Genomic DNA, 27,641 nt, shown 5'->3' with positions numbered 1-27,641 from the left:
GCTGGGGCTCGTGGGAGGAAGTGCAGGCAGTAGCGGCCAACCGAGAAAGATAGAGATACTCTGTGGAGGCCTTATGTGCCACAAGGCACAAAGAAGATGGGTAAGGTAAGGCAAGGTAACAAATCAATGGGAGGTACAGTGGGGCAAAAAAGTATTTAGTCAGCCACCAATTGTGCAAGTTCTCCCACTTAAAAAGATGAGAGAGGCCTGTAATTTTCATCATAGGTATACCTCAACTATGAGAGACAGAATGGGGGGAAAGAATCCAGGAAATCACATTGTAGGATTTTTAATGAATTAATTGGTAAATTCCTCAGTAAAATAAGTATTTGGTCACCTACAAACAAGCAAGATTTCTGGCTCTCACAGACCTGTAACTACTTCTTTAAGAGGCTCCTCTGTCCTCCACTCGTTACCTGTATTAATGGCACCTGTTTGAACTCATTATCAGTATAAAAGACACCTGTCCACAACCTCAAACAGTCACACTCCAAACTCCACTATGGCCAAGACCAAAGAGCTGTCAAAGGACACCAGAAACAAAATTGTAGCCCTGCACCAGGCTGGGAAGACTGAATCTGCAATAGGTAAGCAGCTTGGTGTGAAGAAATCAACTGTGGGAGCAATTATTAGAAAATGGAAGACATACAAGACCCTCGATCTGGGGCTCCATGCAAGATCTCACCCCGTGGGGTCAAAATGACCACAAGAACGGTGAGCAAAAATCCCAGAACCTCACGGGGGGACCTAGTGAATGACCTGCAGAGAGCTGGGACCAAAGTAACAAAGGCTACCATCAGTAACACACTACGCCGCCAGGGACTCAAATCCTGCAGTGCCAGACGTGTCCCCCTGCTTAAGCCAGTACATGTCCAGGCCCGTCTGAAGTTTGCTAGAGAGCATTTGGATGATCCAGAAGAGGATTGGGAGAATGTCATATGGTCAGATGAAACCAAAATAGAACTTTTTGGTAAAAACTCAACTTGTCATGTTTGGAGGAGAAAGAATGCTGAGTTGCATCCAAAGAACACCATACCTACTGTGAAGCATGGGGGTGGAAACATCATGCTTTGGGGCTGTTTTTCTGCAAAGGGACCAGGACGACTGATCCGTGTAAAGGAAAGAATGAATGGGGCCATGTATCGTGAGATTTTGAGTGAAAACCTCCTTCCATCAACAAAGGCATTGAAGATGAAACATGGCTGGGTCTTTCAGCATGACAATGATCCCAAACACACCGCCCGGGCAACGAAGGAGTGGCTTCGTAAGAAGCATTTCAAGGTCCTGGAGTGGCCGAGCCAGTCTCCAGATCTCAACCCCATAGAAAATCTTTGGAGGGAGTTGAAAGTCTGTGTTGCCCAGCGACAGCCCCAAAACATTACTGCTCTAGAGGAGATCTGCATGGAGGAATGGGCCAAAATACCAGCAACAGTGTGTGAAAACCTTGTGAAGACTTACAGAAAACATTTGACCTCTGTCATTGCCAACAAAGGGTATATAACAAAGTATTGAGATGAACTTTTGTTATTGACCAAATACTTATTTTCCACCATAATTTGCAAATAAATTCTTTAAAAATCAGACAATGTGATTTTCTGGATTTTTTTTCTCATTCTGTCTCTCATAGTTGAAGTGTACCTATGATGAAAATTACAGGCCTCTCTCATCTTTTTAAGTGGGAGAACTTGCACAATTGGTGACTGACTAAATACTCTTTTGCCCCACTGTAGCTAGCTGACGTACTATAAAAATGAGTGTGGTTTCTTTGGGATCTGTTTTCGTTCATTAAGCCAACCCCCATGACATTTGGCCATATTGTGTCCAAAATGTCACTTAATATCATTTTCTTATTTATAGAACTGTTGCATCAAAGCAATATAATTACTAAGCAATAAACACTCAAGGTTGCGGTGTTGTACTAAATATAAACCCGGCTGTGATTAGCAGAATTTGCTGGGACAATCCAGAATACACAAATCTATCAACAATGGCAAGCCGTCCTGTACTAGAAAGCGGCACCAAACCACGATACTGCCACGCCCATGCTTCATGGTTGGAATAAGGTGCATATGTTGGTATTTTTGCCAAGCAGGTTTCTGGTTTATCCATGTGGTCTTGAGGCAGGCAGCAGTGTACTTTTTTGAAGAGGAGTGGCTTCCTCCTTGCTATCCTGCCATGCATACCTTTTTTGTTCAGTATTTGTCTGATGGTGGACTCATGAATACTGACTTCAGTCAATGAAAGAGTGGGCTGTTGGTCCTTAGAGGGTATTATATTAATGAATCCTCAATTTTGGAGGAACAGGATCCCTTCATGGGGCGGCACAGTGGCGTAGTGGTTAGCACTGTCGCGTCACAGCAAGAAAGTCCGGGTTCGAGCCCAGTGGCCGACGAGGGCCTTTCTGTGTGGAGTTTGCATGTTCTCCCCGTGTCCGCGTGGGTTTCCTCCGGGTGCTCCGGTTTCCCCCACAGTCCAAAGACATGCAGGTTAGGGTAACTGGTGACTCTAAATTGAGCGTAGGTGTGAATGTGAGTGTGAATGGTTGTCTGTGTCTATGTGTCAGCCCTGTGATGACCTGGCGACTTGTCCAGGGTGTACCCCGCCTCTCGCCCGTAGTCAGCTGGGATAGACTCCAGCTTGCCTGTGACCCTGTAGAACAGGATAAACAGCTACAGATAATGGATGGATGGATCCCTTCACACTTGCAATTGCAATCCACCTCTCAGGCACTAGAGGGCTCTCGAGATTACGTTTACCAAGCCGATAGAACTGTAACAAATTACTGGTTGTGTGTATGTGGGAACCATGAAAAGGTATGCAAGTGAGTATTTTAGTATAGATCTGGCTGCTTGGCCGACTTTTGCAAAGGCATGTGTGCGCGTGTGTGTACCTGTGCGTGAGCCCCTTGCACTGCCCTGTGAGCCTTTGCTACCCAGACTATCTCCGCGTGTGAGGATGGAGATGCCGCTGAAGCTGCTGGCCTTGGTAACGGGAGGCCGGAGTGTGCGGTTTGAGCTATCAGAGTCCGTGCTGCTCCATGGACGCGGCTCCAGACTCTTCATATCGCTGTCAGTGCTGCTTTGACGACTGCTCGATGGCCGGCTCGAGCTCTCTTTATTCCCCCTGTAGAACGGGCCAGCAGAACAGAGAGAGAGAGAGAGACAGAGAGAGAGAGAGAGAGAGAGAGAGAGAAAGAAAACAGGTGGGGAAGGGAGAGGAGGAAGCAAAAAGCAGAAAGGGACAGGATGAAAGAAACAAGACAACCTTATTTTTGAAATACTAGTAAGGACTGAGAACAGAGCTAGACGTTCCAGAAAGACGCACTCAAATCAAGCCCATGTTTCACTTTAAAACAAGACATCAGACACACATCCACAATGTACATGTTTATATACACATACCACGACAAATAAAAACATGAAGTGTCAGCATCTCAGAGGAATACCTGAAAACAATATTTACAATGACAAGGCCCCAGTCACATAAACCACTCAAGATGCACACTCGGTAAATGCCTTGAGTATTGTTACAGCAAGCAACACAAACCAGACAACATGAAACACGTACTCAAACACAAAAACAGAAAATAAACACACCAAAAAAATTGGGTATTTGTACAGTTTCATGCCCTTTAAACACTTTAGATAGTAATTGCACAATGAAACAATTTGACACATTCACACATACCACTTTTAGGATATACAGTGGTGCCTGAAAGTTTGTGAACCCTTTAGAATTTTCTATATTTCTGCATAAATATGACCCAAATCATCATCAGATTTTCACACAAGTCCTAAAAGTAGATAAAGAGAACCCAGTTAAACAAATGAGACAAAATTATAATACTTGGTCATTTATTTATTGAGGAAAATGATCCAATATTACATTTCTGTGAGTAGCAAAAGTATGTGAACCTTTGCTTTCAGTATCTGGTGTGACCCCCTTGTGCAGCAATAACTGCAGCTAAACTTTTGCGGTAACTGTTGATCAGTCCTGCACACCGGCTTGGAGGAATTTTAGCCCATTCCTCCGTACAGAACAGCTGCAACTCTGGGATGTTGGTGGGTTTCCTCACATGAACTGCTCGCTTCAGGTCCTTCCACAACATTTCGATTGGATTAAGGTCAGGACTTTGACTTGGCCATTCCAAAACATTAACTTTATTCTTCTTTAACCATTCTTTGGTAGAACGACTTGTGTGCTTAGGGTCGTTGTCTTGCTGCATGACCCACCTTCTCTTGAGATTCAGTTCATGGACAGATGCCCTGACATTTTCCTTTAGAATTCGCTGGTATAATTCAGAATTAATTGTTCCATCAATGATGGCAAGCTGTCCTGGCCCAGATGCAGCAAAACAGGCCCAAACCATGATACTACCACTACCATGTTTCACAGATGGGATGCAGTGTTTTCCTTTCTCCAAACACACCACTTCTCATTTCAACAAAAAGTTCTATTTTGGTCTCATCCATCCACAAAACATTTTCCAATAGTCTTCAGGCTTCTCCACATGATCTTTAGCAAACTGCAGACGAGCAGCAATGTTATTTTTGGAGAGCAGTGGCTTTCCTCCTTGCAATCCTGCCATGCACACCATTGTTGTTCAGTGTTCTCCTGATGGTGGACTCATGAACATTAACATTAGCCAATGTGAGAGAGGCCTTCAGTTGCTTAGAAGTTACCCTGGAGTCCTTTGTGACCTCGTCGACTATTACACACCTTGCTCTTGGAGTGATCTTTGTTGGTCGACCACTCCTGGAGAGGGTAACAATGATCTTGAATTTCCTCCATTTGTACACAATCTGTCTGACTGTGGATTGGTGGAGTCCAAACTCTTTAGAGATGGTTTTGTAACCTTTTCCAGCCTGATGAGCATCAACAATGCTTTTTCTGAGGTCCTCAGAAACCTCCTTTGTTCGTGCCATGATACACTTCCACAAACGTGTTGTGAAGATCAGACTTTGATAGATCCCTGTTCTTTAAATAAAACAGGGTGCCCACTCACACCTGATTGCCAACCCATTGATTGAAAACACCTGACTCTAATTTCACCTTCAAATCAACTGCTCATCCTAGAGGTTCACATACTTTTGCCACTCACAGATATGTAATATTGGATCATTTTCCTCAATAAATAAATGACCAAGTATAATATTTTTGTCTCATTTGTTTAACTGCCTTCTCTTTATCTACTTTTAGGACTGGTGTGAAAATCTGATGATGTTTTAGGTCCTATTTATGCAGAAATATAGAAAATTCTAAAGGGTTCACAAACTTTTCAAGCACCATTGTACACTCATTGCAAGTGTGTCTCTCTTGACAGGAGCAGCCACCAATAATCAATCGTCATTTTTAATTATGTGAGTTCCCTAATCACAACACTTCAAATATGATCTAGAAACTTGGATTTTACTGGAATAGAATTGCAAAATCAATCAATCTAAGTATGAAATTCAGCAACAGCTAGATAATACTATATTATTTTTAGGAGGCTGACCAGGCCTGTTTTTGTCTCGAGTTTGGTGATTTTCCTGCTCACACCTAATTCATCAGTTTATCATTATTTTTGGCTATTTTGTTATAACTGGGAAGTCCATGCATTTCCGATCATGGTCCCTAATTTCACTGGATCACGACACTTTGCGAATCCCTTTGTTAGTTCTCACAGAGTGTCCACTTGCTGAATCCCTTAAACGTGACCTGCCGTCATATAAACACACTTACCTGAAAATATGTGACTACTCATTTTCTTTATCCTAGTGCTCTTAGGGCTCCTGGGTCAATATTCTATACTCACAACATACGCCATACTTCTGTCTGAAGCACCACCAACGTATGGCATGAAGAAATTGGTAATTTACAGTGAACAGTCCAGGATAACTGAGCTGGCTGTACAGCATATCAAGATTACAGGTGTAAGTTCATAGTGTTTATAAACATTTCTTCCCAAAACTCAGTGAATACCTTATATTACAACTTGATAACAGGACCACTACATGCACATTTACAAACCTCTAAGACACAATCCATCAATTCACCAGTATAAAATAGACACCTTCGAAAATAAGCTATTGCTCAAGTTCAAACACGTGTCACATGCTCCCCCCCCCCAGAATAGTTTAATTATTACAATCTGCAAAGGCCTTTTTGCAGCATGAACAAGTTAATACAAGCTCAAACATGGGTGTTCAGGCCTAGGAAAGCCCTTCAAATAATATTTATGCTTGGATCTGAACCACAAGTTACTTAGTTTATGGCTGTATCTATCCAGTGCTGGATGAAGCCCTCGTCTAAATTCTTCCACTCCTTCCGGTTGACTGCAATTCTCTCCCAATGCCAACCTCCAAACGCTTCCAGCTCACCCCGCCATCGTTTCTTCTGAAAACCTCGTATTCTTTTACCAGTTTGTGGTTGCCATAGTGTTGTTTTCATGGTCCATCGGTTCTCCACATTAAGTGGCCCGCCGATCTCCATTTCCTTTTCTTAATTTCTATTAGAATGTCAGCAAAACCAGTTCTTTCACGAATTTGTCCAGCTGATACTCCATCCTTGAGTTTTGTTCCTAAGACGCATCTTTCCATTGTTCAAATTTAACCACATGCTGAGCTGATTATGTTTCCACCCAATTAACTATAGCACACCCCTATTCAACAACTTGATGAAAGTCTGGAATTCACTGTGTGAGGAAATCATGCTCAGCCAGCAAGGTTTTAGACATCACGTGCAGGAAGTCTAGGCAAAATTAAAAAGTAAATATAAACATTTCCATGGTGTTTTGGGAAGATACATTTATCTTTTGTGAATGTAATGATGTCAGATTGTGTTATGGGCACAATATCCTATTTTATTTACTCAGTTGTTTCCCAGAATTTAGCCATAGCGTCATGCAGTGGGGTTTCCTAGACAGCTACAGAAACTTAACACACAGGCCCTGTCCACACGGCAACGGATTCAGGTGAATCTGATAAAATTGTTTATCGTTTCGGCCTGGCATCCACACGGCACCGGCGTTTTGGGTGCCCCAAAACGAAATCTTTTGAGAACGGGTTCCAGAGTGAAAAAATCTGGCAACGGAGCCGTTGCGAAGTCGTCTGGATGAGTAGAATGGATTTGTTTACGATGACGTCACAACCACATGTGCTTCACGCCGGGTAGAAGTGTAACGAACTCGATGCGAGTTGTCAACAAATCCTATAACTTGGTTCATGAAACGCGCTTACAAAATATTTTCACTGTGAATATTTATTGTGTAATGGTGCAAAGTGAGAGAGAGAGTGAGAGAATAGCCCTTCGGGCAGAGTCAATCCCGCCAGCAAAAATAGGGAAAAAAAAGGAGCGATCTCACCTCTTCAGATGTTGGTTTAAGTCCAACAATACATTCCTCAAAAAGGGCGTAGAAGAACAAAGTAATCCATCAACGTGTAGCATTCAATTTATTCCGGACCATTAAAGAATTCTGGAGGATATCAGAATGTTGGCGTACCGGCTTCCATCTACCCCCATTCATTCCTCTTTCTGTGTCTCCATTCAAACAACGAGCACGTGATTTAAAGGGACTATATCCATAGGATAGGGAGTGAGAAAGTGTGTGCGTGTGACAGTGACCGGGATAGTCACTGTGCGCATGTGCAGTTATGCGCATGCGTCTACTTCTATTGTTCCGGTGTCTCCGATGGGACCGTCTTACAGCGCACGTAGTGGTGTGGCATGTGTATTGCATCGTTTTCAGCAAGCGTTGTGTTGCCATATGAACCTGATATTTTACTGATCCGTTGCTCATGTGGACGCTATATTTTTAAAAAATAAATCTCGTTGCCGTTGTCGTGTGGATGTAGCCACAGTCTAACAGTGTAGTTTCCCCCAAAAGTGTAGCCGTTAGACGACCTTTTTATTCTTTGTAACTAACTGTAGATTACCGGAACACAGAATAACAGCAGGATCTGGAATGAGTTATTCCATTTATACGACAGCAATCTGCCTATGATTACAATGTTTAGTTCATTAAGAAATGTTACATCACACATTTTAATGGTTTCTAGTTAGATTAAATGTTGTGGAATGTCTGAGTGATAAACTAGTTCCTGTTCTCACGATATAGCTGCAATAAACCGCCATTCCCACACCGGTCTTCATCTTTCACATACTCTTGAGGTCAAAATGCCGCCCATCATTTTATTGAGAAAGCGTAAACAACTTTGTCCTGAAGCCGTTTTTTCACGTGCTGGGAAAATGTGACTGTTTCAAAGCACTTACACCTAAACAACTTCCATGAACATGAAATAAATGTCTCCTATAATCGAAATCACTGATGTGATGAATTTAAGTTTTACTTTGTTAAACACCACATTTAAAAAAATAAAAAAATATATCAGTTGATTATTAGTCATTTGGATTACGGGGTACGTCTGCTATGCAAGTCCCTGTGTATGAGCTGTTGCTATAGAAACATATTAGAATAAGTGCATTAACATAAACCTGTTCATGTTACAGCCTGAAGAGTCTGAGCCATGCTGTTAATAATGCACAGCTACTGACGAATCGGATTCAAAGATTCAGCTGCGCTGTGGTACAAGATACAATAAACTGCAATACTGAATGCTTCGGCAGCAATACTGTATTATTACTCTACAATGTTAGTTCTGTTGCCTTAATTCTAAGTATAAAGAGCAATGGTATGATGTGTCTCACACATCTATAATATATACAGTACACACACATACGCAACCGGTCAAAAGTTTTACAACACCCCAATTTTTCCACTTATTTATTGCAATTCAAGTCGTTCAACTCCAATGAATAGCTTGAAATGGTAGAAAGGTAGGTGCTCAACTGTCAGAGGTAAAAATAAATAAATTAATTAATTTAAAAAAAAAAAGGTAAGATTACCCAAAACTGAAAATTAATGTACATTTCAGAATGATACAAAAAGGCCTCTTTCAGGGAAAATGCAATGGGTTAACAATTTAAAGCTGCTCTGCAGCAATGAAGGTTGATCAAGCCTTGAAAGCTGGTGCTACTAATTCCTACCGGTGTTCCAACTTTTCTTGATTGCTTCCAACCCTGTCTGTCTGCAGAAAAGCAGTGTTGGAACACACTGTGGTACCATACCCTCGTGAGCATCAGTTGAACAGTATTGTACTGCAGAAAGTAGCGTGTTGCTACAAAAATGGCGAGAAAAAGGCAATTAACAATGGAAGAGAGACAGACCATCATAACACTTAAAAATGTAGGTCTTTCCTACAGAGAAATTGCCAAGAAAGTCAAGGTGTCAGTGAGTACAGTTTTCTTCACCATCAAAAGGCACTCAGAAACTGGGGGGAAACTCTGACAGGAAGAGGTCTGGCAGACCCAAAGCCGCAACTGAATCGGAGGACAAATTTCTGAGCATTAAGAGCTTGCGTGATAGGCGGCAAGCACGGCTTAATAGTGGTTGTAGTAAGCAAGTCTCAGTTTCAACTGTGAAGAGAAGACTTCGAGCTGCAGGTTTGACAAGACGAGTTTCAGCAAGAAAGCCATTGCTAAGATGTCAGAATAAGACAAAGAGGCTTGACTGGGCCATGAAACACCACCATTGGGCTGCTGAAGACTGGAAGAAGGTATTATAGACTGAGGAATCAAAATTTGAAATCTTCGGTTCATCACGCAGGATCTTTGTACACCGTCAAGTAGGCGAAAGGATGGTTCCATAGTGTGTGACATCAACTGTCAAACATGGAGGAGGAAGTGTGATGGTCTGGGGCTGTTTTGCTGGATTCAGGGTCGGTGACTTGTACAGAGTGAGAGGCACCCTGAACCAAAACGGCTACCACAGCATTCTGCAGAGCCATGCAATACCCTCTGGCATGCGCCTAGTTGGTCAGGGGCTCATCCTACAGCAAGATAATGACCCAAAACATAAGTCCAAGCTATGCCAGAACTACCTCAGGAAAAAAATAAGATGGTAAGCTTGAAAACATGGAGTGGCTAGCACAGTCTCCAGACTTAAACCCCATCGAGCTGGTTTGGGATGAACTGGACAGAAGAGTGAAAGCAAAGCAACCTACAAGTGCCACACATTTATGGGAACTTCTGCAACAGATTCGGGAAGAATTTTCTGAAGAATATTTGATTTCTTTTGTAGAAAGAATGCCATGAGTGTGTTCAGCTGTTATATCTGCCAAAGGTGGCTACTTTGATGAGTCAAAAGTTTAGAATACATTTTGGTCTATAAATTGATTCCATGGTTTCTTTTTTAACTCCAATTGCTTATTTGTATTATGCTTTCATTTCAGAGTGCAATGAGACATTAAACTGAATAGTTTCCAATAAAAAACTGGAAAATTTGGGGTGTTCTAAAACTTTTGACCAGTAGTGTATTTCTATAATATATATATATATTTCTATTCACTGGATATGAGCAATTGCATGCTCTAATTGGCTACTCTACTACTAGGCTATCAGCTCATATACCATGAGTAGAGAAAAACAAAATGGCGGAGCATGTTGCTGAACCAACCAAGGATGAAATAAAATCTCTACTCGAAAACAAAGCCCCCCCCCCCCCCCCCAAAAAATATGGAATGAAAGTATTTGATGGCAAGAATGTATGTTTTTATTTTTCAAGAATTATTATTACAGCATTTTTCACAAATTGCTCTGGTCATTTCACTGGTTTGTTTACATTCTAAGCGCAAATGATTTTGTCGGACATTTGGTACAAAGTTTTTTTTATCGAATGTGCAAAAATTGAAAATGCTTCGTTTCTCAAAATCCAGTGAATGTGGACAAAATAAAAAAAACAGTTATTCCATTTAAGCTCGTTATACATGGCTTATAGCCAACTCAGCACATAGTGGGATAACTTACATACACACACACACACACACACACACACATATATATATATATATATATATATATATATATATATATATATATATATATATATAAATAAAGGGCTGTTGAAATTAGCGCAAGAATGCATTAATGCAAATTCCTTTTAAAGAATTTTTTTTTGACGCATGATTAACACATGCATGTTCTGTGCCCCCTTCCCTGTCGTTTGAGAAATCAGGAAGTGACGTACCACGAGCGAGTGATGTAGCGAGTAGCTGGTTGGCGTACTTTGTGATAAAGTGCATTTACGTACAAAATCAACTTATATTGTTGCATTCTGACTGTTTACATAAAATGTATTTTTTTATATGCTTTTGATAGTCCAGAGGGGAGAAGACGTGTTAAAGTGCCATTCCACCATTGGATGTATTCTTTGGCATAAAATACAATATATTTTATGACAACATGACTAGACAGAGAAATCTTTTAGCTTCAAAATGATATATCAAACATAATTTTTTGACAACGACAAGTATATTAATTTTGCGACCAAAGTCACCTACCCTTTCAATTTCCGCGCGGTAGTGAAACGTGATGTCATCGGCAGGTTCCCCTTCTTGTGTACCACGTGTCGGTCTATTTTTAGACCAGGAAACCCCCAAAGTGAGAGAGTCATTTCTCCTCGTATATGGGGCCAAAAAAATTGCGAAAAATTTTGAGTTAATCTTTCAGTTAGCTAGATTTATTGGTATTAGCTAGATTTATTGGTATTATTTTTATCGCGTTCTATCCGCCATTGCTGATATGTGCGCCACGTCACACGGTACACAAGAAGGGGAACCTGCCGATGACATCACGCGCGGAAATTAAAAGGGTAGGTGACTTTGGTCGCAAAATTAATATACTTGTCGTTGTCAAAAAATTATGTTTGATATATCATTTTGAAGCTAAAAGATTTCTCTGTCTAGTGATACCATTTATATATGTTGTCAAAATATATTGTATTTTATGCCAAAGAATACATCCAATGGTGGAATGTCACTTTAAGGTCCGTGTGTGTTAATTACAGTGCTACCCTGCCATTACTTTATTAATCATTACACAAGAGAAGTAAAAACCTACTTAAAAAGACTTAAATAATTGCTGACCCAAAACAGCCCACTCTAAATCACTGTTCGAAGAAACACAGAAATTTAGTTTGAAGTAAAATTTCCTATTAACACAAAAAGGGGGGGGGGGGTACACTGACAACACCCTGACTCATTTTTGTCCCGTGAAGCAAATTAACCCAGTGTAATACGGGGAGGATACCACCAATTATATTCACTATATTTAGAAGTCGTACACAATTCAGATGTCGTAGCAGAATTCATGAAGACTAGACTCTTTCACACACAAATGAACACAAAAAAACCTCTTGAATTATATGTCTAAGAGGGTGTGCTTTTAAAAGGTGCAGTAAGGTAGCGAACATTTGTGTATGCAATTAATGAATGAGCTGCTGCCTACACAGCCCATTACTGACACAGACTTACTGCAGAGACAGACAGCGAGAAAGAGGGGGGTGGGGGTGGGGGACATTTTTTCCTCCATTCTCTTTTCTCCACCATTCCTCCCTTTCATGGCACAAAACTAAAGCAATCAAATATAAGTGGTTTAACATTTTATAAAAACAAAAGCACAAGTCTAACACCACTAGCATACTGCTATGAAAATAGCAAGACACCTGACAAATAACTCCATAGCATGCGCTAGTTAGCAAATGACAATTCCAGAACATTCCCCACAGCAACCATAGCAACCAAGCTTAGCCTGGACCCACATCAACACACACACACACTCCCACCCACCCACTAAAGTGCAAGTGCACAATCAGAGAAAAGTGCAAGAATGGTCGTGACTTCACAAGTCCCTCCCCTTTAAAAGAGCCGTGTTTCAAATCCACAGAGCAGCCATGCACCGAGCTGACGCTAAGCACACACACACACACTTGTCACGGAAACGCGTATGGGAACACACAGCAAACACTAAGTACCTAAAGATTTGCCTCCTCCTTTGGGAGGAAGAGGAGTAGCCTTCAGTGGAAAGTCTGTGGGGTCACATTGGGAAGAGAAAGGCTGCAAGTTACTGTATTGTGTGAGGTGAAGGAAGTGACTCAACTTGTACGTTCGGCAGTTTGTACACGTGTGCGCGCGTGCATCTGGAACAGACCAAAACCAGGCTGAGAAAAACTTAATTAAAACAAGATTTTAAGTGAATTTGTTTGATCTGATCACAGACCGCCGACTGCGTAGAGGAGAAATGCAAACAGGGCAATTTCTCCTCACGAGCCCCCAGTGTTTGTCTCAGCACTCCTCCACCTCATCCTCCTTTCAGCAAAAAGTGCTTAACTTTGAAAAATTGTGCTCTGGGGTGCTTTTAAAACTGAACCATCATCTTATGCGGAAGGTGTAACTCTTACGTAGACACCCATTCAGTATAAGGTATTGGTTTAGAAAATGTTCATCATTACATCAAAAAAGGTTCAATTTAAAAAAAAAAAAAATGATCAGAAATCATCTTGTATAAACCCATCCTGGTAATTTGTTTCGCTCTAAAGCTGTATACCAAACAGGAAATCAGTAAAAACCAGTTCAATGAAGCAGTAAGGATGCCAAATAAATAAGTAGTTGATAAATTCACCCACACATCTTTTACACGCACACAAGATCACACCAGCAATTTATTTGTGCCTTTAAAAAAAAAAATCCCCACTGACTCAAACCTGCGTTGCTCACCGGTGTAAGTGTGTCTTACCTGTTCTCGTTGAGGTATCCGTTTTGAGAAGACTGTGAAGAAAAAAACACCTGCACATTACGAATAGCTCTACAGCTAAGCTGAATCCCCAAACACTTGCTTACAAATGCAAATTTAAACAGGAATTTCTTTTTGCTAATTAGCTAAATATTAATGAATTTATAAAATAGTAGCGTTTATTCAGGTCGTACTGAAATTCACCCACGTGCAATGAACCGGTGCTACAGGTGCTCTAGCCCCTGCCCCTTTTCTGTTTGCTGTCCAAAGTGCCCTTTTCATAGCGACTGTTTTGTTGTTTTGGGTTTTTTTTTTAAATATTTGTAAAAGATAAGTTAGCTCCAACATCAATATTCTCTACAATTTGACAATAATATATGAAATTATAGATTTATAAAATAACGTTTTTCTATGTAAATGCGGGCATCAATCCGTGACGTCAGTGAGCCTCCGTGCAGAAAGCGCATGCAGGCGGTTGACAGTGGGAGACAGTGCGAGGAATGGCATGGAAAGGTCACACTGAAAGTCTCCTTTCATTTCTTATCTGAACATGCAATATTGTGCAGCTTAGAACACAACAGTAAATGCGTAGGGTTGTTTATCATTTAATGAAGCCGCCTAGGCTGTATTTAAACCGTTTGCTCCATCCATTTCATTAACGTGGCAGATTCGGAAACTTTAGTTTGAACGACGGCGTTAATAACATATTCTAGCAGCTTCGAAAACTTAAGGCTGAATGACGACGTCCACAACATATTCTATCAAGACGCACAGAATGTTCAGCTGCAATTGAAATTTAGTTTTGAATAAAGTTAACTTGTGTGAAAAATTTGTTCCAAGTGCCCTTTTTTGAATGTTGAGCCCCTGCCCCTCCAAAAGGTCTTTGCACGGCCCTGCTGAAATTAACTACTTGAAAAACTTTAATCAGAGCAAAACTCTGTGAACATCAACTAAAGCACATTTGCGACGGAGTCCGAGTTCCCTCTTTATCGGATCTTAAGCAGCTTGAAGAAGACCTGATGCATCAGAAGAGGAATTTGGTAGCAGGTGGTTTCTTTGGTCCTTCAAAGAACTTGCATCGTACAGTGAAAATAATATGGTCCGAGGGAAATGCACTGGCAATAAGGGCTTTTTATTTTCGACAAGAACAAAAAAAAAATCATCTCTAACTGTTCTGGAACGCAAATGTTAAAATGAAAAAGTTTTGTTCCCGGTTAATAAAATTTGAGAGGCGTGATGCCTTATTAGTATAAATGTTGCATGAGACAGATACTCAGGCCAGTTTACTGTAGCGCTGTACGCATAAGCTAACCCAGACTACGAATACATCGGACTTCTTTTAGGAAGAAGAACCTCTTATTAAATCATAAAGATATTTATTCACTGTATATTCATGCACAAAGAATAAAATTCCATAGCCTGTGTATGCATGGACATGTCCTCAACACGGACACAACTGCTGAGTCTCAGAGTTTTCCAAACCGAGGATCTGATTAGATTCATACTGCCTATGTAAAAGGAACAATATTAACTGAGATTTAAATGTTTTAACTAGTTTAAGAACAGTATGATGGAGTTGGAATGCAAAAAGGGAAAAGTTAAAATATTGAGTCTTTTTATTTCTATTATTATTACTCTTTACATTTGAGCCCCATCAGCAATACAGATCTCTTTTTACTGGACTCCTGCATTTCCTGTGCACTTACTTCCCGAGCAAAGATTCGATCTCTGACACGCTGATACTCCTCCTCTCTCTCCTCGATGGACTTACTACGACGGCCGTCCTGCAGAGGAACCCGAATCTGAAAAGAACCATACAAAACCTGTTAGGTACAGCATGTATGGATATATGTATGCATGTACGTACGTACGTACGTATGTACAGTGCTCAGCGTAAACGAGTGCACCCCCTTTGAAAAGTAACATTTTAAACAATCTCTCAATGAACACAAACAATTTCCAAAATGTTGACAAGTCTAATATAACATCTGTAACTTACAGTGGGGCAAAAAAGTATTTAGTCAGTCACCAATTGTGCAAGTTCTCCCACTTAAAAAGATGAGAGAGGCCTGTAATTTTCATCATAGGTACACTTCAACTATGAGAGCCAAAATGAGAAAAAAAATCCAGAAAATTACATTGTCTGATCTTTAAAGAATTTATTTGCTAATTATGGTGGAAAATAAGTATTTGGTCAATAACAAAAGTTCATCTCAATACTTTGTTATAAACCCTTTGTTGGCAATGACAGAGGTCAAATGTTTTCTGTAAGTCTTCACAAGGTTTTCACACACTGTTGCTGGTATTTTGGCCCATTCCTCCATGCAGATCTCCTCTAGAGCAGTGATGTTTTGGGGCTGTCGCTGGGCAACACGGACTTTCAACTCCCTCCAAAGATTTTCTATGGGGTTGAGATCTGGAGACTGGCTAGGCCACTCCAGGACCTTGAAATGCTTCTTACGAAGCCACTCCTTCGTTGCCCGGGTGGTATGTTTGGGATCATTGTCATGCTGAAAGACCCAGCCACGTTTCATCTTCAATGCCTTTGTTGATGGAAGGAGGTTTTCACTCAAAATCTCACGATACATGGCCCCATTCGTTCTTTCCTTTACACGGATCAGTCGTCCTGGTCCCTTTGCAGAAAAACAGCCCCAAAGCATGATGTTTCCACCCCCATGCTTCACAGTAGGTATGGTGTTCTTTGGATGCAACTCAGCATTCTTTCTCCTCCAAATATGACAAGTTGAGTTTTTACCAAAAAGTTCTATTTTGGTTTCATCTGACCATATGACATTCTCCCAACCCTCTTCTGGATCATCCAAATGCTCTCTAGCAAACTTCAGACGGGCCTGGACGTGTACTGGCTTAAGCAGGGGGACACGTCTGGCACTGCAGGATTTGAGTCCCTGGCGGCGTAGTGTGTTACTGATGGTAGCCTTTGTTACTTTGGTCCCAGCTCTCTGCAGGTCATTCACTAGATCCCCCTGTGTGGTTCTGGGATTTTTGCTCACCGTTCTTGTGATCATTTTGACCCCACGGGGTGAGATCTTGCATGGAGCCCCAGATCGAGGGAGATCATCAGTGGTTTTGTATGTCTTCCATTTTCTAATAATTGCTCCCACAGTTGATTTCTTCACACCAAGCTGCTTACCTATTGCAGATTCAGTCTTCCCAGCCTGGTGCAGGTCTACAATTTTGTTTCTGGTGTCCTTTGACAACTCTTTGGTCTTGGCCATAGTGGAGTTTGGAGTGTGACTGTTTGAGGTTGTGGACAGGTGTCTTTTATACTGATAACGAGTTCAAACAGGTGCCATTAATACAGGTAACGAGTGGAGGACAGAGGAGCCTCTTAAAGAAGTAGTTACAGGTCTGTGAGAGCCAGAAATCTTGCTTGTTTGTAGGTGACCAAATACTTATTTTACCGAGGAATTTACCAATTAATTCATTAAAAATCCTACAATGTGATTTCCTGGATTCTTTCCCCCCATTCTGTCTCTCATAGCTGAGGTATACCTATGATGAAAATTACAGGCTTCTCTCATCTTTTTAAATGTGAGAACTTGCACAATTGGTGGCTGATTAAATACTTTTTTGCCCCATTGTATAACGTGAAAGTAAGATGAATAATATAACTTAGATTACACATTTTTCAGTTTTACTCAAATTAGGGTGGTGCAAAAATGAGTACACCCCACAACGAAAACTACTACATCTAGTACTTTGTATGGCCTCCATGATTTTTAATGGCAGCACCAAGTCTTCTAGGCATGGAATGAACAAGTTGGCGACATTTTGCATCATCAATCTTTTTCCATTCTTCAACAATGACCTCTTTTAGTGACTGGATGCTGGATGGAGAGTGATGCTCAACTTGTCTCTTCAGAATTCCCCAAAGAAAATAATTTCTTTACACCACAAAGGTGAAGGCTACAAGAAGATCAGCAAAGCTTTACTTATCAGTCAGAATACTGTAGCAAAAGTAGTACAAAAATTTAAGAAAGATGGAACTGCAACCATCTCACAGAGACGTCCAGGTCGTCCACGGAAGTTAACACCTCGACAGGAGCGTCTTCTGATGAGAAGGGTTGAAGAAAATCGGCATGCAAGTTCACTGCAGTTATCTCAAGAAGTAGAAAGCCAAACTGGGGTGACTATTTCCCGTGACACAATACGGCGTACACTGCAGAGGAATGGCATGCATGGAAAGAAGCCTCTCCTAAAGCCCAGGCACAAAAAAGCCCGCCTAGAGTTTGCCAGGGCCCATGCTGACAAAGATGAAGATTACTGGGACTCTGTTGGATTTCTGAAGAAGAACAGGATGAAAGTGATTCAGTGGCCAAGTATGTCTCCTGATCTGAACCCAATCAAACACCTATGGGGAATTCTGAAGAGACAAGTTGAGCATCACTCTCCATCCAGCATCCAGTCACTAAAAGAGGTCATTGTTGAAGAATGGAAAAAGATTGATGTTGCAAAATGTCGCCAACTTGTTCATTCCATGCCTAGAAGACTTGGTGCTGCCATTAAAAATCATGGAGGCCATACAAAGTACTAGATATCGTAGTTTTTGTTCTGGGGTGTACTCATTTTTGCACCACCCTAATTTGAGTAAAACTGAAAAATGTGTAATCTCAGTTTATATTATTAACCTTACTTTCCCGTTATAAGTTAAACAGATGTTATATTAAACTTTGTCTTGTCAACATTTTGGAAATTGTGTGTGTTCATTGAGATATTGTAAAAAAAAAATGTTACTTTTCAAAAGGGGTGCACTCATTTACGCTCAGCACTGTGTGTGTGTATAAATAAATAAAATGTTCATTGTGATTTGGAGGGCTGAAGGCTTACCTGGTTGTCATCTTTGTCCATGCTTGCATCATCCCTCTTCAAGATGAACTTCTTCTGGAAATCCATGGTTCGGTCATCTTTAATGTGCTCGGAAAACCTTTGCTCAGGGCTGCGAACGAGACACACTCAATCTGTTCAGTCAGCTGGTGTGATTTTTAACATTATTAATTAATGCCCGCAAGACCTCATACCTTAATTAGGTCTACTAATAATTAATAATAGCATTAATAATGGGTGCTGTTTTTACATCAAGCTAATGCACCATACCTTTAAAATTATTTGCACTTAACATCATTTATTTCACATATTTTAAAACCAGAGGCAGCTACAGCAGGCTGATAATTTGCTGTTTGAAGAAAAAAAAAAAGATTTTTTTTTTTTTTTTAATTTGGATGAAAACGTCTTACATGCGGGTGTTGCACGTCTTATTGATGATGACTGCTTTGCCGGTTTGGTCCACATTGTGGTCCATGCCAAAGTAAGCTGCGACTCGATGTAGCAGCATGCGATGGTATGAGGTCATCTGGGGGAACTTCTTATACTGATTGCTAAAAATACATGAAAACAAACAAAAATTACGTACAACTGAGTACCAGTTTCCTTTACAAAATGTCAACGCCTAAAACATTTAAATACATTTTAAATCGTCTTAAAACTTCACAAAACTAATCAAAAAGCAAGGCTTTGACATACCAACAGGGGGCCATAAGTGACATATTGAAGTGACAGAGGCACAACAGGGACAAACTCAACACCACACAAATTTTTTATTCTTGCCAAATCCATTGGCTTACACCAACAGCTCAATGGTTAAAATTAACACTTTGCTTGCACAGCTGTACAGGTGCTGGTCATGTAATTAGAATATCATGAAAAAGTTGATTTCAGTAATTCCATTCAAAAAGTGAAACTTGTATAATGTATACATTCATTCCACACAGACTGATATATTTCAAGTGTTTATTTCTTTTAATTTTGATGATTATAACTGACAACGAATGAAAACCCCAAATTCAGTATCTCAGGGTGTTTTCACACTTGGTCCCTTTCAGCCATCTAACCGAACTCAGATCGATGACTCAGCATTTTTTGCGCATATGTGAACACTCCAACCGTACCCAGACCCCTTTAAAGCAAACCGAACTGAGACCACCTCAGGAGGTGGTCTCAGTACGATTCGCCTAATCTGCGCATTGTGAACAAAAAGCGCACCGGGTTCACTTCGCCTTTTTCACTGTAGTTTAACCTTCTTCGTTTGCCGTAGTTGGTCACGTGACTGTAGCAGGGAAACTCAACTTCCTTTTGGAACTTACCACAGCCGCTTTAGTTCTCTGAACTTACTGACTGATGAGTCGGCCACAATAAAATATATATATATATATATATATATATATATATATATATATATATATATATAAAAATATAATAAATTTATTTTCCTTAATCCGCACCATTTTGATCAAAGAATACAGCAGGGCAAGCATGGCAGCAGACATTTTGATTCAAGAGAAAATTACCCAGAATTCCATGCACTGGGGGTCTGAGGGCTCTAGAGGACCTGGTGTGAACAGAAAGAGGACTGAGGCCCCATCAAAGCTTAACTGGACCAGAAAGAGAACCCAGTCCTCTTTGTAATAAATTCACAGTGTGAACACAAAAAGAACCGAGTTCTTTTTCTGTTGGTCCACTTTTTGGTCCACTTAAAGAGGACTGAGTCTGGTTCCTTTAAAGGGGACCAGGTGTGAAAACACCCTCAGAAAATTAGAATATTGTGAAAAGGTTCAATATTGAAGACACCTGGTGCCACACGCTAATCAGCTAATTAACTCAAAACACCTGCAAAGGCCTTTAAATGGTCTCTCCGTCTCGTTCTGTAGGCAACACAATCATGGGGAAGACTGCGGACTTGACAGTTGTCCAAAAGATGACCACTGACACCTTGCACAAGGAGGGCAAGACACAAAAGGTCATTGCTAAAGAGGCTGGCTGTTCACAGAGCTCTGTGTCCAAGCACATTAATAGATAGTTTTCACATGACGTAACAGTGTCAGGGATTCCCTAGTGGCGGCCATCTTGCGGGCCAAGCTTACCGTACGGGTCACTGAGCACACATTGTAACACGCGAGTACAAAGTCTTCAAAAGAACCCAAGCAGGCTATTTAAAGCTAGCAATGGTGCACACCTGTTGTATTCACGGCTGTCGTAATAGGTCAGACGATGACGTCAAGCCTAGCTTTTATGGAATTCCCACTGTACGGGAGCACGAAGGTGAGCAAACAAAGAAACTCAGCATACAAAGGAGAAATCTATGGCTTGCGAGAATCAACCGCAAGGATTATCAGCCTTCCAAACACAGCAAAGTCTGCTCCGATCATTTTATAAGTGGTAAGTGTTTTGGTTTTTGGAAACCAAAACATCGTGTAAACAATCTCTGGAGAATGCCTAACTGGAACCGCTGAGTGTACGTTTACATTGTAATGTACATTTAATATCGCTCGTTTGTCACGTTTCTATTTGAAACTTGTCACTTCACTCACGCAAGGGTCATTTTTGAAAAACATTTTAGGTCTATTCTGTATGATTTGACTTGTGTTTGGGATGCAAACAGCACGCCTTTTGGCGGATGCTGCCTGTTTAAATCAGGAAGCTGCGCACATTTGCGCAGCCCGAGCGGTGTGCAGGACTGCGCAAATGTGCGCAGCTTTGCGATTTAAACTGTTTTCTCATCCTTATACTTCCTGTTTCATGGACTGTAACAGATTTGCTTATTTAGTAATTTTAATACAGAATTTACTTTGAAATTATAATCAGACACTCCAACGCCCCCCCCCCAAAAAAAAAATCGGATCTGCGCGATTCAGCCGTGAAAAAGGCGGCATCCGCCAAAAGGCGCGCTGTGAATATATAAAGTTGTATATATCAGACAGCCTTTAAAGTTTGATGAAGTCAGTTTCAGGCTTTGGAGCAGGCTTTGGCAGTTTCAGGCTTTGGCAGCCCTGCATAGTCACTTGAAAATGCATCTTTGTCCACTTCGTAGGGGTCAATTCCCCCAATCAAGGCCAGTTTGGCTGCATACCGTTGTCGTGAGATGTCGTCTAATGTATCTATATACTTCTGTTTGCTTAATTTTGCCGACATTGATCTTTATTTTAGAAAACTGACTATATAACTTCATAAATTCGTCCGAGATAACGTAGCCGGTAATGGCGATGGTCCGTTTTGTTTGCCCCACAAGATGGCGGCTGGAGAGAGTTCCCCGGAATGCCGTGACGTCAGTAAAAACTATCTATAGAGAGGCGAAGGGAAGGAAAAGACGTGGTAGAAAAAAGTGTACAAGCAATAGGGATAACCGCACCCTGGAGAGGATTGTGAAACAAAACCCATTCACAAAGAGTGGACTGCAGCTGGAGTCAGTGCTTCAAGAACCACCACGCACAGACGTATGCAAGACATGGGTTTCAGCTGTCGCATTCCTTGTGTCAAGCCACTCTTGAACAAGAGACAGCGTCAGAAGTGTCTCGCCTGGGCTAAAGACAAAAAGGACTGGACTGCTGCTGAGTGGTCCAAAGTTATGTTCTCTGATGAAAGTAAATTTTGTATTTCCTTTGGAAATCAAGGTCCCAGAGTCTGCAAGAAGATAGGAGAGGCACAGAATCCATGTTGCTTGAGGTCCAGTGTAAAGTTTCCACAGTCAGTGATGGTTTGGGGTGCCAAGTCATCTGCTGGTGTTGGTCCACTGTGTTTTCTGAGGTCCAAGGTCAACACAGCCGTCTACCAGGAAGTTTTAGAGCACTTCATGCTTCCTGCTGCTGACCAACTTTATGGAGATGCAGATTTCATTTTCCAACAGGACTTGGCACCTGCACACAGTGCCAAAGCTACCAGTACCTGGTTTAAGGACCATGGTATCCCTGTTCTTAATTGGCCAGCAAACTCGCCTGACCTTAACCCCATAGAAAATCTATGGGGTATTGTGAAGAGGAAGATGTGATACGCCAGACCCAACAATGCAGAAGAGCTGAAGGCCACTATCAAAGCAACCTGGGCTCTCATAACACCTGAGCAGTGCCACAGACTGATCGACTCCATGCCACGCCGCATTGCTGCAGTAATTCAGGCAAAAGGAGCCCCAACTAAGGCCAAGTTTACATTAGACCATATCTGTCTCGTTTTCTTCGCGGATGCACTGTCCGTTTACATTAAACCGCCTGGAAACGCCGGGAAACGGGAATCCGCCAGGGGCCACGTATTCAATCCAGATCGTGTCTGGTCCAGTGCTGTGTAAACATTGAGAATACGCGGATACGCTGTGCTGAGCTCTAGCTGGCGTCATCATTGGACAACGTCACTGTGACATCCACCTTCCTGATTCGCTGGCGTTGGTTATGTGACGCGACTGCTGAAAAACGGCGCGGACTTCCGCCTTGTATCACCTTTCATTAAAGAGTATAAAAGTATGAAAATACTGCAAATACTGATGCAAATACTGCCCATTGTGTAGTTATGATTGTCTTTAGGCTTGCCATCCTTCCACTTGCAAGTGGTAAGTGATGTGCGCTGGGATCACACACACAGCAGCTCAGTCCCGAATCACAGCTTGTGCACTTCACTCGCGCGCTCTGTGAGCTGTGCAGGGCCGGAGTGCGCACCCTCCAGAGGGCACTCGCTGTTCAGGGCGGAGTGATTTGGAGCGCAGGATGCCTGCGGAGCCGAGCGTATCCGTGTATTGGCGTTGCTGTGTGCACGCGAATCGTGTATTGGCATTGCTGTGTGCACACTAATCGTTTTAAAAACGTTAATCTGATGATCCGCTGATCCGGTCTAATGTAAACCCTACCTAAGTACTGAGTGGTGTACATGCTCATACTTTTCATGTTCATACTTTTCAGTTGGCCAACATTTCTAAAAATCCTTTTTTTGTATTGGTCTTAAGTAACATTCTAATTTTCTGAGATACTGAATTTGGGATTTTCATTAGTTGTCAGTTATAATCATCAAAATTAAAAGAAATAAACACCTGAAATATATAAGTCTGTGTGTAATGAATGAATATAATATACAAGTTTCACTTTTTGAATGGAATTATTGAAATAAATCAACTTTTTCATGATATTCTAATTATATGACCAGCACCTGTATATATTTTTCTCCCCACTTCAATATTATGGGTTTGGGTTTTTTTTTGCAGATTCATGGCATATAACGTTAATTAGCGCCTTTTCGGTTCCCGTCTAAAACACTATAAAATATGGAAAAATTCAAGGGGGATGTATACTTAGGCCACACCAATTTAATTAGTTGGTTCTCGAATTTTTTCAGGAAAAATATGAAGCGAGCGAGCAAAATAAAAATAAAATTAAAAAAAAAATGCTCTGATGGTAAAATTAGCGGTGGAAATAGAGGGCTTTCATAATAGAGAAACAAAACAAAGACAATACATTATTGTTACACATTTCATATGGCTCTTTTAATAGCTTATCTTATTTCCACCCATATGCATTAAGGATAATTGAAAATAAAATCAATCAAATCAATCAAATTTTATTTATATAGCCCTTTACAATAACCAAAAGGTACCCAAAGTGCTTTACATCAAAGCCATAAAACAGAACACCAAAACACATAAAAACACAGGTTTTGACTGCGGAAGGTGCCACCGTGCTGCAGATTACCAAAAGCCTTTCAGAAGTACATGAAATAAAACAGACGAAACGAAGCATCCCTCAAAAACAAGACTCCCCTAGTCAGGATTGTATGCCAATCTAAAAAAGTAGGTCTTCAACTTTGATTTAAAAAGGCCGGGATCAATAGTGGTGCAAATGTCGGGGGGCAGATTGTTCCACAGTCTGGGAGCAGCGGCAGCAAAAGAACGATCACCCCACTGTTTATATCTCGACCTTGGAACTTCTAACAGAAGCTGACCCGAAGAACGCAGGGCCCTAACATGATCACGAATAGTTAAAATCTCAGACAAGTAAGAGGGAGCCAGGCCATTGATGGCATTAAAAACAAACAACAGAAGTTTAAAATCAATTCTAAAACGAACTGGAAGCCAATGGAGTGACGACAACACAGGAGTAATGTGTTCACGTCTAGACGTGCTTGTTAAAAATCGGGCCGCAGTAGCCTGGGCCCGCCCATCCTAAGCGTGACGCAACACGGGGGGCTGTTGCGAACTTAGTCTGGCAAGGCAAGCTATCTCCAGCTTTTCCAAGCTCCCAAAAAATCGGGAGCCAATCAACTTTGAGCATCTCCAACGGCCCTGGGTAGAGGCGTGTTCAAGGCACTGACGTAGTAGAACTGCGACCGGAAGCCATAGATTGTTTACAGAATCTATGCCGGAAGCGCTTCATTCACTAGAAACATTACGAACATGGAGCAGCGGCAAGCCTTTGACACAGCGGTAGATGCTGTATTGAAAGCATTCAACGGGAAGTTCTCATTGAAAACGGAGCAAAGAGCAGCCCTGGAGGTATTTATCTTCTTCCTGTTACTCAAGCAGTTTCCGTCGCGTCACATACGTCAGAGGAAAGAGTGATGTGATTGGTTTAAGCTTCGTCACAGCCTTTTCTGGCTTCGACCAGTAGCAAACTGAGGCATTTCAGGGAGGCGGGTCAACCACGTGCTTTGGGAAACGGTTGGGCTTAATATCTATGCCAGACCAATGCTCGCAGAGCTTTGAAGTTGCGTTAGCCAGACTAGGGCCACAGCGTTCTGTACAAGTTGAAGACGTAAAATTGAAGACTGGCTGAGGCCAACATACAGGGCATTACAATAGTCCAGTCTCGAACTGATAAATGCATGAATTGCCTTCTCGAGATCCTGCCGACTGAGAAACGGCTTCGCTTTGGCCAAGAGACGAAGTTGAAAAAAGCTCGTTCTAACAACAGAACGAATCTGTTTATCAAATTTAAGCCCACTGTCAAACGTTACCCCAAGATTTTGTACAAATGGTTTAAAATGGACTTTATTCAAGAGTTCTCTGAGTTTTTGTCTGATTTTATTGCAAAGTTTAAAATAAAAGTCTGAAACAACAGTCTTCATTTTTTCCTTTTATTTGTGTAAACAAGCCCCCAAGGGGAACTCAAACAACTGTGCCTGACGAGTCAGAATGCCATCTCTCTGCACGTCTTTTATCAGGCAAACCAGTAAACAGATGGGCTAAATAAACGATTGAATTACAGTCAATTGAACATCTACAGTGCACAGGAAAAAAAAAAAAAAAGACTTGACCAGGAGTAGGCTACTTCTGATGGCTAAATACTTCGACTGATTTTTTGTTTGCCCCTCACATCAATCAGTGAAATATATAAATCAAACCCACCTCCACAGAGCTGTAGTCCAAGTTGGCACATCGCAGGGTAACAAGCTCACGGCATCTTGAGTACAACTGTGCAAAGTTTTCCCCCTCTTGAATTTCGACACACCTGTCAAAGATTTTACGCTTCTGTTCGCTGAATATCCTAACAATCACAAACACAGGCTCTGCAGGACTCCCCTCCACAGGCATGTTTCTTCCACAACTCTTTATCTAAAGTGAAAGGGGCGATTTGATTGGTTTTCGACGTCACGTGACTTCAACCTGCAGTCTTCAGTATTTTGAACCATCAGCCACGACGATGTTTTTCTGTTGGTGGGAGTTTGAGTTCGATTTTTTTTTCTTTTCATTTTGCATTTTCTTCAAGCGGCAATTCCGAGAACCAACTAATCGAACTGGTGTGGCCCTATGCAAAAAACAGTATATGGTCCTGTTTTCTGGGTTGTTGTTTTTTTAACACATCTGTACATCAACTATAATTATTTTTCCAGTTTTAATAACGACCTTATTTACTTGCTGAGCCATAAAGTACCACACATTTCTAAATGCCCCGTAACCCACATGAACAACATAAGCACACACACACTTACTTATCATCATTAATAAACTCCAGTATATCTTGTTCCAACTTCAGCAGCATCATTCTGTCCCTGCCACAGTGAGTAAAGGATGAAGTAAAGGAAGAGGCGGGTCAATAAAGCAGAAATAAAGGACAAAACAGATGGTGTTTCAAGAGCTTCCAAATAAATGTTATACACACAAGAGACCAAGAAAACCCTCCGTCATGTATAATGAAATCTTTATGAATACAAGCCTAGGAATATCTACATACATAAATGTGTGTTAAACCACAACCTGATAACAATAATTATTTAAAAAAAAAATCATATCTCTGCTGAATGGTTGAATCTAACTGGTCAGAAAGTTGATTAATTTTCTCTATACAGTACAGTTATGACAGGAGCATGGCCTACCAGGTTTATATTAATGCACTCATTCTAATACGTTACCGTGTCTATAGTAACAGCTTACACAGAGACTACTCCATATGATCGGATTTAAAATGTGTTTAGTCATTTATATGGTGAGGCTTTGCATGAGGAGATATTTATTTAACATTGTGGGAAGAAGTCGTCTCCAATATTACAGCCAGAGGTAAAGCTGTAAGATTTCCAGAAACCGTTTGGCTTATAATCTGGAGATCCCAGCAAGGCCACGGTGTCTCGAAGGAAGCATCGGTGGAGACAACAACTGTTCATAGCTGCTATAATGTAAGCGAGTCTACCACGAGCTGGCTGAGTGGTTAGCATGTCCACCTCTCGATCAGGAGATGGCGAGTTCTACATGCAGTCAGGTCATACCAAAGACCATCATAAAAGTGGTACCTACTGCCATCTGGCAAGGCACGCTGCAATACAAACACAAGTAGGGAGTCAAACACTCCCAGTTACTAGAGGACTACCCCCCACTGTAACCCTAGTTATATAATAGGCGAGAGGCCGAGGGCTATAGAAATGGAGATTGGCGCCACCTAATGCGCATTAAGAGATGGTTAGTACTGGTACAGGAGACTGCCTGGGAAGACCAGATCCTGGCACGGGAGGGACTCTGATAATGCAAGTGATAACAGGAACTAACTATAAACATAACTATTGCTGGGTTTCAGTCATGTGACTTTTCTTAGCGGTTTTACCAGAAGTGAAATAGCTGGTGGTCCAAAGGCTGCCGTAGTGCAAACAACTAGCGCTAAGTTATCAGAGTATGCTCGTAATCTAGAAGCCACTGCTCGCTTTAGATATATTCAGAAGATTGCTGTGTGCAATGGAATCGACCCCTACAGTCTGGGAAAGAAGGATTTGTCATACGA

General features: G+C 41.3%; 1 protein-coding gene across 11 annotated transcripts in view; it reads right to left on the bottom strand.

The window, feature by feature from the left end:
• Positions 1-27,641, bottom strand: part of LOC132885089 (R3H domain-containing protein 2) — a 236,185-nt gene that overhangs the window by 51,666 nt on the left and 156,878 nt on the right. For 7 of the 11 annotated variants that reach the window (XM_060919392.1, XM_060919395.1, XM_060919396.1 and 4 more), the window contains 7 exons: positions 26,365-26,424; positions 18,864-19,004; positions 18,457-18,565; positions 15,315-15,410; positions 13,612-13,643; positions 12,851-12,904; positions 2,891-3,123 (listed from right to left, as the gene is read on the bottom strand). In XM_060919392.1, coding sequence (XP_060775375.1) covers positions 2,891-3,123; positions 12,851-12,904; positions 13,612-13,643; positions 15,315-15,410; positions 18,457-18,565; positions 18,864-19,004; positions 26,365-26,424 — 725 coding nt within the window. The remainder of the gene's footprint in view (positions 1-2,890; positions 3,124-12,850; positions 12,905-13,611; positions 13,644-15,314; positions 15,411-18,456; positions 18,566-18,863; positions 19,005-26,364; positions 26,425-27,641) is intronic. The other 4 variants (XM_060919398.1, XM_060919402.1, XM_060919400.1 and 1 more) reach the window with 2 other exon arrangements.

Source organism: Neoarius graeffei, chromosome 4 (genome assembly GCF_027579695.1).
Source record: "Neoarius graeffei isolate fNeoGra1 chromosome 4, fNeoGra1.pri, whole genome shotgun sequence".
NCBI lineage: Eukaryota > Metazoa > Chordata > Actinopteri > Siluriformes > Ariidae > Neoarius > Neoarius graeffei.
This window is presented reverse-complemented; position numbering and strand designations above follow the sequence as displayed.